Below are 15737 nucleotides of genomic sequence, written 5' to 3' on the forward strand. Positions count from 1 at the left end.
GCCTCACTGTGAGTGCAGATGCACTCACACCTGCCTGCTGCCATTCCTGAGCAAGCTCTGTACTGGTGGTGCCCCGATCCCGCAGCTGAATCAACTTTAGGAGACGGTCCTGGCGCTTGCTGTGCTTTCTTTTGCGGCTTGAAGCCTTCTTCACAACAATTGAACTGCTCTCCTTGAAGTTCTTGATCCGATAAATGTTTGATTTAGGTGAAATCTTACTGGCAGCAATATCCTTGCCTGTGAAGCCCTTTTTGTGCAAAGCAATGATGACGGCACGTGCTTCCTTGGAGTTAAGCATGGTTGACAGAGGAAGAACAATGATTCCAAGCACCACCCTCCTTTTGAAGCTTCCAGTCTGTTATTCAAACTCAATCAGCATGACAGAGTGATCTCCAGCCTTTTCCTCGTCAACACTCACACCTGTGTTAACGAGAGAATCACTGACATGATGTCAGCTGGTCCTTTTGTGACAGGGCTGAAATGCAGTGAAAATGTTTTGGGGGGATTCAGTTCATTTGCATGGCAAAGAGGGACTTTGCAATTTATTGCAATTCATCTGATCTTCATAACATTCTGGAGTATATGCAAACTGAGGCAGCAGACTTTGTGAAAATTAATATTTGTGTCATTCTCAAAACTTTTGGCCACGACTGTAGATGTGGAAGGTTATATTGAGGTTATACAGCCCCTACCAGAACATTTATTAGCACAACAATTAGAATTATTAGCTCTGAAAACAGCTTGTGAATTGGGGGAAGGGAAGGCCCTTACTGTCTACTCAGACTCAGCATATGCTATTGGGGTTTGTTTGTCCTGGTGTGGGGATTGGAGAGCAAGAGGGTATAGTAATACCACAGGCACACCTATTCTAAACAGACCTTATGTTGAACAGTTGACTGAAGCTATGTGAAAACCTAACAAATTGGCTATTGTTAAGGTTGAGGCACACATGAGTGATTATGCTAGTATTGGTAACAGCATAGCTGATGAGGCGGCCAAATTGGCTGCTTCCTGTTGTCAAACACATGCATTCTATTTTTAGTCGTTTGTGTCATCTGAAACTACTGATCTTGAGAAACAGCAGCAGGCTGTTATTCTCAATCCACAAGTGTGGAGGGAGAGAGGGTGTGCTCTCTGTCCTAGGTCTGGCTTATGGCTACATATTTTGTCTGGCATGGCCTGTTTACCATCAACCATGATCTCTACTGTTTGCCGATTGGCTCATGGAGTGAGCCATTCGTCAAAGGGGGATATGGTAGACAAGATTTCGGCCCAATGGTTTTGCCCAAATTTGTTTCAGCCTAATGGTTTTGTCCAAATTTGAATCAGCACGTAAAACAGTTAATTTACCCGTGCGCGACATGTTTGTTATATAACATAGACAAGGGAACTCCACTGCAACCAGGGAAGTTCCCCACTCCAAAATGATTTTTAGTCCACCTTGCTATGGATTTCATAGACATGTTAGAGCGAAAAGAAATCAAGAGATGCTGTCTGGTGATAACTGACAGGTTCACCAGGTGGGTGGAAGCATTTCCCACCACCAACTGCGATGCCTGAACAGTTGCAAAATTGCTAGTCAGAGAAATTACACTCAGGTTCGGAGTGCCTGAGGTTTTGTCTGCAGACAATGGCACCCATCTAATAGGAGATGTGGTTGCCCATGTGGCCAAAATTATGGGTGTTGACCAGAAGTTTGTGTCCATCTATCACCCACGGAGTAACGGGATTACAGAGATGGCTATTCAAACGATCAAAGGGGGACTTGCAAAAGCTTGCCATTCCACAAAAATGAGCTGGGTGGAATGCTTGCCCCTTGTCCTCATGAAAATGTGCAGCAGCCTTAACAAAGGTATTGGGTGTACACCTTACGAGATGTTAACAGGACGACCCATGAACACACCAGGTGTTCGACCTATGACTGACCGACAGATAGACATAACTGAGGCACAGTGTGATCACATTGAATACATGAAAGAACTAACCTCTATTGTCAGGTCTCTCCACTCTTCCCACAGGAAAGCAAATGAGGTTCCCCCAGGTGAAGACCCTGACAAGCTTCCCATAAATGTTGGAGACTGGGTGAAACTCAGAGTCCACAAACGAAAATGGAACCAACCACGATGGATGGGTCCGTTCCAGGTAACCATGGTGACACCAACAGCCCTGCGAGTGGCGAAGAGGTCCGGCTGGCATCATCTCTCCCACTGCAAGCACCTCCCAGAGTGGAAGCCATGGATGAGCAACTGGAGGGAGGGAGAGCAGGGCCCGAGAACATCTGACGGAGGAGGAAGTTCCGAGCCAAAGGACAGAAGCAGAGAACCCAGACCAAAAGGCCGGAAAGAAAGATGATGAAGAAGGCTCTAGCCAACGAGCAAAAGAAGGCGACATCATTTCACACTCACACTCAGGTTCTATAACTAGGAAACAGAGACTACACCGGGTGTGGTGGTTTGTTTTCCCCATCATCCTTTCCATGGGTCTCCTTGTTGGCACAGCCACGGGACCGCCTGGGGGATCTGAGGAAAACAACAAATGGATACAAATGGTGAGAAAAATTGGAAATCAGACTAAGAGGCCAGGAACCCAGATTTGAGTGTTTAGAAAGCCTACATCAACCACTGAGCTGTCCGGGAGTCAGGTTGAGCCTATGAGAAGGACGGAGTTTGAATGTGGGTTTTTATACTTTATGCAGAGAGGTAATTAGAAACAACCTACTAGGGAGACCACAAGACTGTTCTTTGGGTGAAGAACTGAGAGGTTAGCTGGGGATCATGGGACACATGTATGTTGGGGTGATCACAAGAAGGGAGCAAACTTACCTAATGTGGTAGAAGGAAGCAGGCAGATCCCTCTATGGCCTAGAACTCACCTCAGGAGAGGTGAGTCAGTCTTCACGGTAAGAACTACCCACTCTGTACAGTGTAATTATCCCAGCAGGCACCTGTGGATTGAATTGTTAGGAAATGGAAGCTTGAGCATCGATCCCATATTGACCTTCCTAAGCCCGAAGTCAACTCCTGCCTTGTGTCTTTGTAATGATGGGAAGGAAGATATGGGAGATACTTGAGCTTGTCGTGTATATATGGGTCAACTTTACCTCCTTGATTGGGGGGATGTTGTTATTTGGGGAGAACAGAAATGTACATGTTAAGAATTCCAGTCACCGACCTTTTCAATGAGACAGGTCAAACCAACTCTGGGGAACTTAAGCGTGCCAAACAACTCGTCCCAGACAATCAGGAAGCCTATGGTCATGTCCTACACCCGGGTGAGATTTTTGGTATGTCAGTCATACCTTCCTGGGGTGTGGCTGTCCTGGGAAAGTGGGTAAACAATTGAACCTGCTCTTTACAGGCCCATATGAATTTAACGATCTGAGGATTTAGCCAACTCTCATTAGATGTCCAAAATCTGAAAGCTGTCGTCAGCCGCCACAAGTTGGCTTTAGATGATATTTTGGCAAAGGAAGGAGGACACTGTAACCTACTAGGTATTGTTGATCCTGACAATTGTGTTATGCTCCTCCCTGACTCCTCTGAGAATATGACTGTGATAATTGATATTATTATTATTATTATTAACCTCTGGATGGGCTCCGTCCCGTATCCAGCGAAAAATCCTATCACCATTAGCGTAACAATTATTATTTTTTATTTTTTTCAAATATAGGACTATTTTATATCGTTTTATAGATACACCTCTCCTGAATCGAACCACGTTGTCCGATTTCAAAAAGGCTTTACAGCAAAAGCAAAACATTAGATTATGTTAGAGGAGTATATTGTAAAAGTAGCCACATAGCCATTTTCCGACCAACCACATGCATCACAAATAACCAAAAAACAGCTAAATGCAGCACTAACCTTTGACAATCTTCATCAGATGACACTCCTAGGACATCATGTTACACAATACATGCATTCTTTTGTTCGATAAAGTTCATATTTATATATAAAAACAGCATTTTACATTGACGCGTGACGTTGACTAACTATTTTCCGTCAAATGCGTCCGGTGAAACAGCGCTACAGTTTACTAAATTACTATTCGAAAACATTTTTAAAATGTAATATTGTCATTCTAAGATTTATAGATTAGCATCTCTTGAAAGCACCTGCAATGCCAGATTTAAAAATAACTTTACTGGGTAATCACACTTTGCGATAAAAGGGGATGCAATACTCAGAAAAATAGGCAACCGTTACAGGTCAGCGCCATCTTGGCACAATCGCATATCAAATCTACTCTTGTATACTATTGTCAATAATCCCTTACCTTTGATTATCTTCATCAGAAGGCACTTCCAGGAATCCCAGGTCCACAACAAATGTATTTTCGTTCGAAAAAGTTAATCCTTTATGTCTTCTTGTTAGCGCGTTCTGAAGGCTGCTCCAAAAGTACCGTCGTTCGTGGGACTTCTCTCTCAACAAAATGCTTTTTTTTAAATTTAGGTTCGTTCAAACATGTCAAACATTGTATAACATAAATCTTTAGGGCCTTTTTCAACCAGAGCTCCAATAAGATTCAAGGGGGACGGTTGCATTGTGTTTCTAAACGTTTCGAAAGGGGAGGGTAGCCAGGGGCGCCGGCGTCATAATGGTGATGGCCCTCTCCATGTGACCACTTTCCACAGACTCTCATTCTGTCAGTTTTCACAGTAGGAGGCTCAAACCACTTTGTAAAGACTGGGGACATCTAGTGGAAGCAATAGGAAGTGCTCAATGAACCATTGCTCACGGTGTGATTTATAGGCAAAGTGATGAAGTTGAGTCCGCAATTCAGAATTCCACATCCTGTTACGATCTGTCTCGGGGTTTTGACTGCCATATGAGTTCTGTTATACTCACAGACAACATTCAAACAGTTTTAGTAACTTTAGGGTGTTTTCTTCTATCCACAAGTATTAATTATATGCATATCCTAGCTTCTGAGTTTGAGTAGGAGGCCGTTTAAAATGGGCACAATTTTTTTTCAAAAATCGCTGTAGCGCCCCCTATCCTAGGCGACTGTCAAGAGGTTAATAAAACTCTCTCAAAATCTGAAAAATCTGTCTTTGACAAAATTGGTGACTGGTTTAATGATACATTTGGAAATGTAATGGGGAAAGTTATGTTAACTTTGTTTTCAATGTTTACTCCTATACTTGTAGGAAATTTGGTGATTTGGCTACTGTTTATATTTGTAAGAAAATGACTGTAACTGCTCTTGAACATGCTGGAGTGATGGTGTTGGTGGAAGTTGATACAAATCGTGCTGAAGGTGAGATTGGTGCATTTCTGGTTTCTCTTAATCCCATTGTCTTTCCAACTCGGGAGGTTCTTCCCAGGACTCAGGAGGAATGGGAGTATAGACAGACTCACCCCACCCCACCAGCATTCCAGGAACCTCAGGAGTTGTTTCTCCCTTTAGCAGGCCATCCCTGGGATCAAATGGATCCAGGGGATTTGCCAAATCTGTTTGATTTCAGAGGAGAATATTATGAATGAAGCTGTGAGACTAATATGTCTCAAAGGGGGGAATGATGGTGTTCACTTTGGGGGCATGATAGGGTCTGCACCAAATGATTGATATATTATAATAATTGATTATGCTTATGTTGTATTAATAGAAGGGGGAGGGCGATAAGACCATCCCCACTACATGTATAGGGTCCTGGACCACAGATTAGCAATGTACGCATTATAAGGTTTAATACTGTTCCACAGTTTCTAGTCTCAGTTTCTAGTCTCTGCCTCTTATAAGAAACGGTCTGAGAGATGTGTGAGCTATTGCAGTTAAAACAGGGTGTCTGTGAGAAAGCGCCTCAAGGCTAAAAGAGATACATAGATACAGAACCCTGCAGGGGAGTAAATAGATAAGAGACAAGTCAGACATACCACTGTAAGCCACACGGGAATGGAAAATTACTGCTGAGCCTTTAGAAAACACTGGACTACTGTTCTCTCCTGCAAGTTTGTATAACTGTATATGCATGGGCTTGGTCTGATGAGTAGAAGGTGTTGACATAGGCAGTTACATCACTAGGGGTTGACTGCAAGCATATTAAAGCAACTTTTACCTTTTTTATTTTGCAGAACTTACTCTGAAACATGCGTGCTGTGTTTCTGTTGTCAACTTCTGTCTGCAATTGCTTCCAATAAGCCAATGATTGACAAGGAACAAGGAACCTACCCCAACAGTTCCAAAGGCTGGGCCTAATATAATGTATAAGAGGTCATACAATAAGTTTTGTAGTGATTCCTATGTTGTTCATGTAAAGAATATTTGTTGGTCCGTGGTGTGTAATTAGGAGCAAGACGCTGCACTTGACACATTTATGAAATTGCTTATTCCAGTTAGTAATAAGCATGCACCCATTAAGAAAATGACTGTAAAAATGGTTAAATCTCCGTGGATTGATGAGGAATTGAAAAATTGTATGGTTGAGAGGGATGAGGCAGAAGGAATGGCAAATAAGTCTGCCTGCACAACTGATTGGCAAACTTATTGCAAATTGAGAAATCATGTGACTAAACTGAATAAAAAGACGAAGAAACTACGCTATCAAACAAAGATAAATTACATAAAGAATAATAGTAAAAGCTTTGGAGCACCTTAAATGACATTTTGTGAAACAAGGCAAACTCAGCTCAATCATTCATTGAATCAGATGGCTCATTCATCACAAAACCGACTGATATTGCCAAATATAATGATTTTTTAATTGGCAAGATTAGCAAATTTAGGCATGACATCCCAGCAACAAACGCTGACACTACACATGCAAGTATATATTGTGGTAGGCCATCATTGTAAATAACAATTTGTTCTTAACTGACTTGCCGAGTTAAATCAAAAAAATAACTGACCAAATTATGAAAGACAAGTATTGTAATTTTGAATTCCGGAAAGTGAGTGTGGAAGACGTGAAAAAAGTATTGTTGTCTATCAACAATGATAAGCCACCAGAGTCTGACAACTTGGATGGAAAATTACTGAGGATAATAGTGGTGTCACGTCCTGACCATAGTGATTGTTATTTTCTATGGTAGAAATGGTCAGGGCGTGACAGGGGGTGTTTGTCTGGGTTTTGTATGTCTATGTTTTCGTTCTAGGTTTGCATTTCTATGTTGGTGGTGTTTGGCATGACCTCCAATTAGAGGCAGCAGGTTGTTGTTGTCTCTAATTGGAGGTCCTATTTAAGTTAGGTTTGTTCCACAGGTGTTTGTGGGGGATTGTTCTTTGTGAGGTTATTGTTCCTCCAGCGTCACGGTTTGTTGTTTTATTTATACTTGTAATGTTTACTGGTTGCATTCGGTTTCACTGATTTAATAAAACATGTGGAACTACGAAAACGCTGCATCTTGGTCCACACCCTCTAACAGCCGTGACAAGTGGATGATATTGCCACTCCTATTTGCCATATTTCAATTTAAACCTACAAGAAAGTGTGTGCCCCCAGGCCTGGAGGGAAGCAAAAGTAATTCCACCACCTAAGAATAGTAAAGCCCCCTTTACTGGCTCAAATAGCTGACCAATCAGCCGGTTACCAACCCTTACAAAACTTTTGGAAAAAAATGTATTTTTGTTAGACTTCAGTGCGGCTTTTGACATTACCAATCATAGTATGCTACTGGAAAAATGTATGTGTTATCGCTTTACACCCCCTGCTACATTGTGGATAAAGAGTTACCTGTCTATCAGAACACAGACGGTGTTCTTTAATGGAAGCCTCTCCAACATAATCCAAGCCGAATCAGGAATTCCCCAGGGAAGCTATGTAGGCCCCTTACTTTTTTCAATCTTTACTAACGACATGCCACTGACTTTGAGTAAAGCCAGTGTGTCTATGTATGCGAATGACTCAACCCTATACACGTCAGCTACTACAGCAACTGAAATATCTGCAACCCTTAATAAAAAGCTGCAGTTAGTTTGTGTGGGTGGCAAGGAATAAGTTAGTCCTAAATATTTCTAAAACGAATAGCCTTGTATTTGTTGACAAATCATTCACTAAACCCTAAACTAAATATTGTAATAAATAATGTGGAAATTGAGCAAGTTGAGGTGACTAAACTGCTTGGCGTAACCCTGGATTGTAAACTGTCATAGTCAAAACATATTGATACAACAGTAGCTAAAATGGGGAGAAGTCTGTCCATAATAAAGCACTGCTCTGCCTTCTTAACAGCACTATCAATAAGGCAGGTCCTACGGGCCCTTGTTTTGTCGCACATGGACTACTGCCCAGTCGTGTGGTTAAGTGCCACAAAAAGGGACTCAGGAAAATTGCAATTCGCTCAGAACAGGGCAGCACAGCTGGCCCTTGGATGTACACAGAGAGCTAACATTAATAATATGCATGGCACTCTCTCTTGGCTCAAAGGGGAGAAGAGATTAACTTCATCACTACTTGTATTTGTGAGAGGTATTGGTGCCCTTCTTTGTGAGGCATTGGAAAACTTACCTGGCCTTTGTGGTTGAATCTTTGTATTTGAAATTCCCTGCCCGGCTGAGGGATCTTACAGATAACTGTATGGGGTATAGAGATAGTCATTCAAAAATTGTGGTAAACTCTATTATTGCAAACAGTTAGTCCATGCAACTTATTATGAGTATTGTTAAACACATTTTTACTTCTGAACCAATTTAGGCTTGCCATAACAAAGGAGCTGAATACTTATTGACGCAACACATTTCAGCTTTTCATTTTTAATTATTAGTAAAAAATGTGTTCCATTTTGACATTATGGGGTATTGTGTGCAGGCCAGTGGCAAAAACAATCTAAGTGTAACTTTTAAATGCAGGCTTTAACACAACAAAATGTGTAAAAATGCAGGGGTGTAAATACTTTCTGAAGGCACTGTATGTGGAAAATGCATTGGATTTGAAAAAAGTCACCGACTGTCGTTTTGAGGATGGAATTTCAACCACAGGATTATGTCATTATGGTAACCAAATTTAAACATAGACAAACCTTGTATAAAATGTGTTGAATTTGTACCTTTAAACAATGTCAGATATTCAACATGATAACTTTATTTTATTTATTTATCTGCACAAAAGAAAACAAGTAATAGACAACAATACAGATGAAAACGAATTAAAAACAAAAACCGGTGTGCATGTGTGGTTGGAAGCCCAAGGGTTTATATGAAAACCACACCACAAACAAACAATATACAATACATAAGTACAAATATTAAAAAAAGGTTTGTTAAAACAGATAACCTACTAATTATGAATGTATAAATGAATTGATCAGTATAATGTATCTGCTATCAGAAAAAAAAAACTATAGGCTGGGCAGAACCATAAATCTAAGTTAAAGAATAGGACTAAATCTAATAAAACTTCATTTGAAGTGCATTTAAAGTTTGATTTGATTTAGTCCTGATTTTTGATTGAGTGAATCCAACATATCAATTATTAATTAGTAGACAAACTGGGATAAAGACAGACTAAGTCAGTGGCACTGATGGAACTATGCAAGCAGAAGATACATCTCCTTCAACTGTTGATATTTGGTTGCGTTGACAACCAAATACAAATCAATATCACCTTTGAACTACAAAAAATAGCCTATGAACTTGTTGACAGGAAAACAAATGTTATGTTGGATTCACATCTTCAACTAAACCCAAAATGAAAATGTAAGAATAGGATTAAGCCAGTGACTGAGATGGAACTATCCCAGCAGTAGATACATCTCCTTTAAATGTTGATATCTGGATGTGTTGTCAAGAAAACACAATTCAATATTACTTTTGAAATACAGTAAATAGCCTAAAGTTAAGGCTATTTTGCAAAACTGTAACTATTAATGTATTCTTATTTAATTATATAGACCATGCATGTTCAAGATAGCATGCATTCTGTAGGTTGTTGCAGGTCTGCGGAGAGCTTCACAATTGCTATAATAATCTGTGCAGAATCTCGAACGGCATTGGTCACTTGCACCATGTACTTTTAATGTAATTTCAACTGCAATCCAACTTTTGTTCTGCTGTTAGAATGAAGCACAGTGATAATACATTCATCTGTTGTATAAATAAACAAAATGTCTGATATTGCATTCCCATTTGAACTTTGCAGCGCTTTTAAAAGGTTCAAAGCGCAGTGATAGCCATTTGGATGGCAATGAAACCAAAAATCAGACATAGTTTTTCCATTGGAATTTGGTTGTGCTTTTAGATGGTTGAAAGCATAGCGAGTTACAACACATTGGAAATCCAACTCACTTTTGACTGTCTTTTTGAGTGGGTGAATATGGGTTGCAATCTCACTTATCAACTTCTCAACCAAATATTACCCAATTATCCATGTTGAAATGATGTGGTGTGCACTGTGGGTATTATATCAAACACAACATATTATGTCCTCACATGACAATTCTGAGGCCACTTTTAGTGAGTCGCCAAAGAGGTCATTATTGTGCATTTGCCTCAGGCTGTCTTGGGCAGAGCCAGGACAAATGGGACAAGGGAACCGTTTGCCTCTACAGGTGCTTTGAGTGCCAGTGCCTCAGGCAAAAACTGTTCATTCTCCTCTTCCACCACAAACTGCAATGTTTGGGACTTGTTCACACAGTAAATGGTGTTGCCAATGACAGCACAGCGAAAGGGCAAGGGGTTGGTCTGCTCCAGGGACGCACTGTTGTGCCATATTTTTACCACGGTGTTGTATTTGAACACGTTGACACCGTAGTCACGGTTGACATCAAACCTGTAGATGAAGTTTTTGAACGCTACCATGTCAGTGGATTTCTTTCTGCTGTTGTTGAACGGGCATTCCTCCCAGTCGTCTCTTTTCGTGTCATATCTTAGCAGACGATAAAATAGAGAGCCTCCGGACACGAACATCTCTCCATTGCAGGTTGTTGCCTCGTGCGCAATAGCAAAAGCCCCTTTTGGTAGTGGCGCCACTGGGCGCCATCTATCCAGGCGAGGGTCATATTTCTCCACCGTAAAGAGACATTCCCCTCCGATTGCAAACAGGTAGCCGTCCATGGACACCAGCTTGAGCTGAGACCGACCCTCAGTGAGCGGTCGAATTTCGCTCCAGCTGTCAGTGAGTGGGTTGTAGCAGAACACCCTGTCCGAGACTTTGCCTTTGTCGTCCTGCCTTTTGATTCCACCTGCCACGAATAGGTAATTGTACATGGTGCATATCCCAGAGCCCTTTGTGTTGATTTCATCTGGCATCTTCGTCAGCACTTTCCAGTCCTTTGTCTCCTTGTTGTAATAGTAGATCATGCGGTTCTCCTTCAGGGGCACTACGGATAGAGGGCTCTGAGGGCGACTGTTCTCACGACTTGTAGGTCTGCTCCCGACGCCGTCATACACCTCGTTGATTTCAGCCACCATCAACGCCCTCTTTCCCTCCATTCTCCTGGTGATCATTAGTTCTCTCTCCCCTCCGGTCAAACGCCCATAGACACCGGGATCCCGCAGTATTTGCAAGAAATTGTCACTCATGTACTTGTAGGCTTTCTCCTTCAACTCGCTGAGACGTTGCTTTTTGGCTATTGTCAAAATATCATAGCAGTTCTCGGCGGTAATCTGCTCCGACATTGTATCAACAGCAGCTTGAACCGCGCAGGGGATTTGTAATATTTTAGCTCCGGTGATGACCTCTACAATATTATCCTTACTAACCTCCATTCGGCCTGAGTAAATGTAATCCACCAAAATGGTCAAAGTCTTAAAACTCACCCCCTTCACTCGCAATACGTCTCGGGACTGCCGCGCCTTGAAATAGTCACTTTTCTCAGCCAAAATGGCTTTATGCGCTTCAAGTTTCTTTCCAGACACTTCAATCACTAAATCCGTCTCCTCTTTAGAAGCAAAGACTCCGTTTCCATATCCACATCCTTCCTGCCTCGACTGCAGTGCTGAGTATCCCTGTGTAGCGTCTGGGTCGCTTTCTCCCCACACAGCATTCTGTCCCGCACTGCCTGGCTGTCCGCGCTGACGTACTGTCAGCGCTTCTGCAGCGATACAATAGGTAACAGACGCAGAGCTCCCCTCCTTATGCCCCACCTGGGAACTTGCTTTATCAATCAGACAGTGATATTTCACAGCTCCTCCGCTGACTTCACTCGCGAGAGGAGTGCTCTGTGCTTGCGTTTCGTCATCCAGGCAGCAGAGGGAATATCCCAGGCTGTGCGCCACGTCAGCCTGTGCGCGGCAAATCTCCTCTACCGCATCGCGCTCTATTGAACAGAGCTGTTCTTTGTTGAGCTGTGGGGTATTACAATGTATTAATGACATATGCTTTTGATCCTCATTTGCATTTCCTGAGCCATTCCTTGGTTGGCTACCATTATAACATCTAAGACCCATCACTCCATTGTCCATTTCAACAAGTGGTCTATTAGTCTCCGTAATACACTGGTCCCCAAAGTTTTGATTCTCGTCTGGATCTTTTATCTCGGGTATATTTCCAACGAAGTCCTGCATCAGCAAAGCCATTTTGTCCACCTGCTCTATCTCGTGACAGGCAGGTGGTGTATCAGCATCAGCACTGAGTAGGCACAAGTCTGGGATGCACTGGGCACTGTTATCCATTATCAGAACGCACGGGTTTCTGATCTATGCATTTTTTGTTAATATTCTAGTTAAATCAGACAAGTCCAGTATATTGCAATAAGAGGCAATATAAGAATCAATAGGTTTGATGACAATCACCACTTAATGATCTCTTTCAGTAACTTGGGCTAGGCCTACTACAGGTAATACAATTAATCTTCTGCACATCTATCACTCCAGTGTTTATTTAGCTATATTGTAATTATTTCGCCACTACGGCCTATTTTTTGCCTTACCTCCCTAATCTTACTTCATTTGCACACAATATACTTTTCTATTTTGTTATTGACTGTACGTTTGTTTATTCCGTGTGTGTTGTTGTTTGTGTCGCACTGCTTTGCTTTATCTTGGCCAGGTCGCAGTTGTAAATGAGAACTTGTTCTCAACTGGCCTACCTGGTTAAATAAAGGTGAAATAAAAACATTAACAATAATACAACTCTGGATTGTCACGTATGCTATCTCCTCTGGTCTCTTTTTCATTTTCATTTGATCAGAGGGAAATATAAATGAAATGCATTTCCCTTCCAGCAACACGGCGGGTGGATGATGCCACGCAAGGAAACTGGGGATCACCGACGACACAATCCTGTTTTCCTTTGTCCATCTTCATTTCAGTGTTCAACAGGTGCTGGTGCATCATCTGTGGAGAGGTGGGGAAATTATGCGCATCTGCATCGAGACTTATTTACCTCTTCTAAACATAATATACACAACAGCGACAAATATTTGAGACAGTGGATTGTGGATGTGGCTATTAGCGTTTTCACCACTGTATTCTGACTTTTAAGAATATACTTATATTGATAATGATCTATTTGAATTATACCATCTAATGTGTGCTATAGGCTATCAGAGGATTTGTGTTGATTGTGTAATTACTCATTGCGCGTAATGGTTTTGCGCGCCATAATATGTATACTGTGAGCAGCTTCATTTTTATCCATGGAACCACTTCAATAAATAAATGCTTTCTTCCGTATCCTGTTATTGCAATCAAAAATCTAGTTTTGAAAACAAACAATACGAATTGTAACGAACTAAAGAACAAACGCATGAACTACAAAACTGCAAAAGCCAAAGTTAATGTCATACTTACTCGTGCAATAGGCTTACTCCCCAGCTGCAAAATATGGTGCCTGATGCAGTCTGTTTATAGCCTATCTGATGCAGCGCAGTTTTAAGGGCTTTCCCGATCGCAAAACCGCGTTGCTTGAAGAAAGAGCAAGTCGAGTCCCGAAACCTTAGGCTATTCGCTGCAGCAGACGACCATGGCCTGTCAGTTTCGGATTGAGATAAGATTAAAGACTATTTTTCACCTTTAATATTCCTTGCAACATAACTTCGAATCCTATCCAAACCAAATTTGAGAAAGTAAGTTAGAAAAACAGTTAATGATTGAAGATTTGCCTTGCTCCTAAACAATTTTTGCGGATGATGTAATATAATGAAGGGATTCTGGTTTGTACACTAAACCCTCCCCTTTTATTAACCCTTCACAGAAGCGTGATCTAAAGTCTATCATGTATGACTGGAATGAATGTCAGCGAAATGCATGCAGGTCAAATGGTTTAACCTATACCCCATAATAGATGTGGGATTGGATTATTGTTCATTTATTACTGCATCGTATGTTACTATAAGAAAGACAAACACTTACAAAAGAGAAGTGTGGGGATGGATAGCTAAACAAAAACTTATGAATCAGATTCACAGTGCATAAAGTGCCTTCGGAAAGTATTCAGACCCCTTGACTTTTTCCACATTTTGTTATGTTACAGCCTTATTCTAAAATTGATTAAATAAATGTTTTTCCTTAGTAATCTACACACAATACCCCATAATGACTAAGCAAAGACAGGTTTTTAGAATAAAAAAACAACAGAAATACCTTATTTACATAAGTATTCAGACCCGTTGCTGTGAAACACGAAATTGAGCTCAGGTGCATCCTGTTTCCATTGATCATCCTTGAGATGTTTCTACGACTTGATTGGAGTCCACCTGTGGTAAATTCGATTGATTGGACATGATCTGGAAAGGCACACACCTGTCTATATAAGGTCCCATAGTTGACAATGCATGTCAGAGCAAAAACCTAGCAATGAGGTCGAAGTAATTGTCCGTCGAACTCCGAAACAGGATTGTGTCGAGGCACAGATCTGTGGAAGGATGCCAAAACATTTCTGCAACATTGGAAGTCCCCAAGAACACAGTGGCCTCCATCATTCTTAAATGGAAGAAGTTTGGAACCACCTAGACTCTTCCTAGAGCTGGCCGCCTGGCCAAACTGAGCAATCGGGGGAGAAGGGCCTACTGAGAGATCCTTGATGAAAACCTGCTCCAGAGCGCTCAGGACCTCAGACTGGGTCAAAGGTTCACCTTCCAACAGGACAACGACCGTAAGCACACAGCCAAGACAACGCAGGAGTGGCTTCAGGACAAGTCTCTGAATGTCCTTGAGTGGCCCAGCCAGAGCCCGGATTTGAACTCGGTCAAGCATCTCTGGAGAGACCTGAAAATAGCTGTGTAGCAATGCTCCCCATCCAACCTGACAGAGCTTGAGAGGATCTGCAGAGAAGAATGGAAGAAACACTCCAAATACAGGTGTGCCAAGCTTATAGCGTCATACCCAAGAAGGCTCAAGGCTGTAATCGCTGCCAAATGTGCTTCAACAAAGTACTGAGTAAAGGGTCTGAATACTTAAAAGAAGATATATATTTTTGTATTTAACCTTTATTTAACTAGGCAAGTCAGTTAAAAACAAATTCTTATTTACAATGACGGCCTACCCCGGCCAAACCTGGACGATGCTGGGCCAATTGTGCGCTGCCCTATGGGACTCCCAATCATGGCCGGATGTGATGCAGCCTGAATTTACTTAAGTAAATGTGATATTTCAGTTTTTTGTTTTGAATACATTTGCAAACATTTATTAAAACCTGTTTTTGCTTTGTCATTATGGGGTATTCTGTGTAGATGAGGGGAAAAAACTATTTAATCAATTTTAGAATAAGGCTGTAACGTAACAAGGTGTGGAAAAGGACAAGAGGTCTGAATACTTTCCGAATGCGCTGTATATCCAGATTATCCAACTCAATATTGAAGGCACATAAAATGGATCCGTGGCATTGCAATCCCAGAGGAAGTAGGCCTACAATATAA

At 41.6% G+C, this 15737-nt stretch overlaps 1 protein-coding gene and 1 long non-coding RNA gene across 2 annotated transcripts; both read right to left on the reverse strand.

The window, feature by feature from the left end:
* Positions 1-8999: 8999 nt before the first annotated feature.
* LOC115174561 (kelch repeat and BTB domain-containing protein 11) lies at positions 9000-12813 on the reverse strand. Its single transcript, XM_029733221.1, has one exon. It carries the CDS (start codon positions 12550-12552, stop codon positions 10429-10431), a length of 2124 nt encoding a protein of 707 aa, XP_029589081.1. The 5' UTR covers positions 12553-12813; the 3' UTR covers positions 9000-10428.
* Positions 12814-13054: 241 nt separating this feature from the next.
* Positions 13055-14088, reverse strand: LOC115175217 (uncharacterized). The gene is made up of 2 exons (XR_003871939.1): positions 13672-14088; positions 13055-13215 (listed from the first exon to the last, which is right to left on the reverse strand). It is a non-coding gene; the product is annotated as an uncharacterized LOC115175217 (long non-coding RNA).
* Positions 14089-15737: the final 1649 nt, after the last annotated feature.

The sequence above is a fragment of the Salmo trutta genome, chromosome 35 (genome assembly GCF_901001165.1).
Source record: "Salmo trutta chromosome 35, fSalTru1.1, whole genome shotgun sequence".
NCBI classification, from domain to species: Eukaryota; Metazoa; Chordata; class Actinopteri; order Salmoniformes; family Salmonidae; genus Salmo; species Salmo trutta.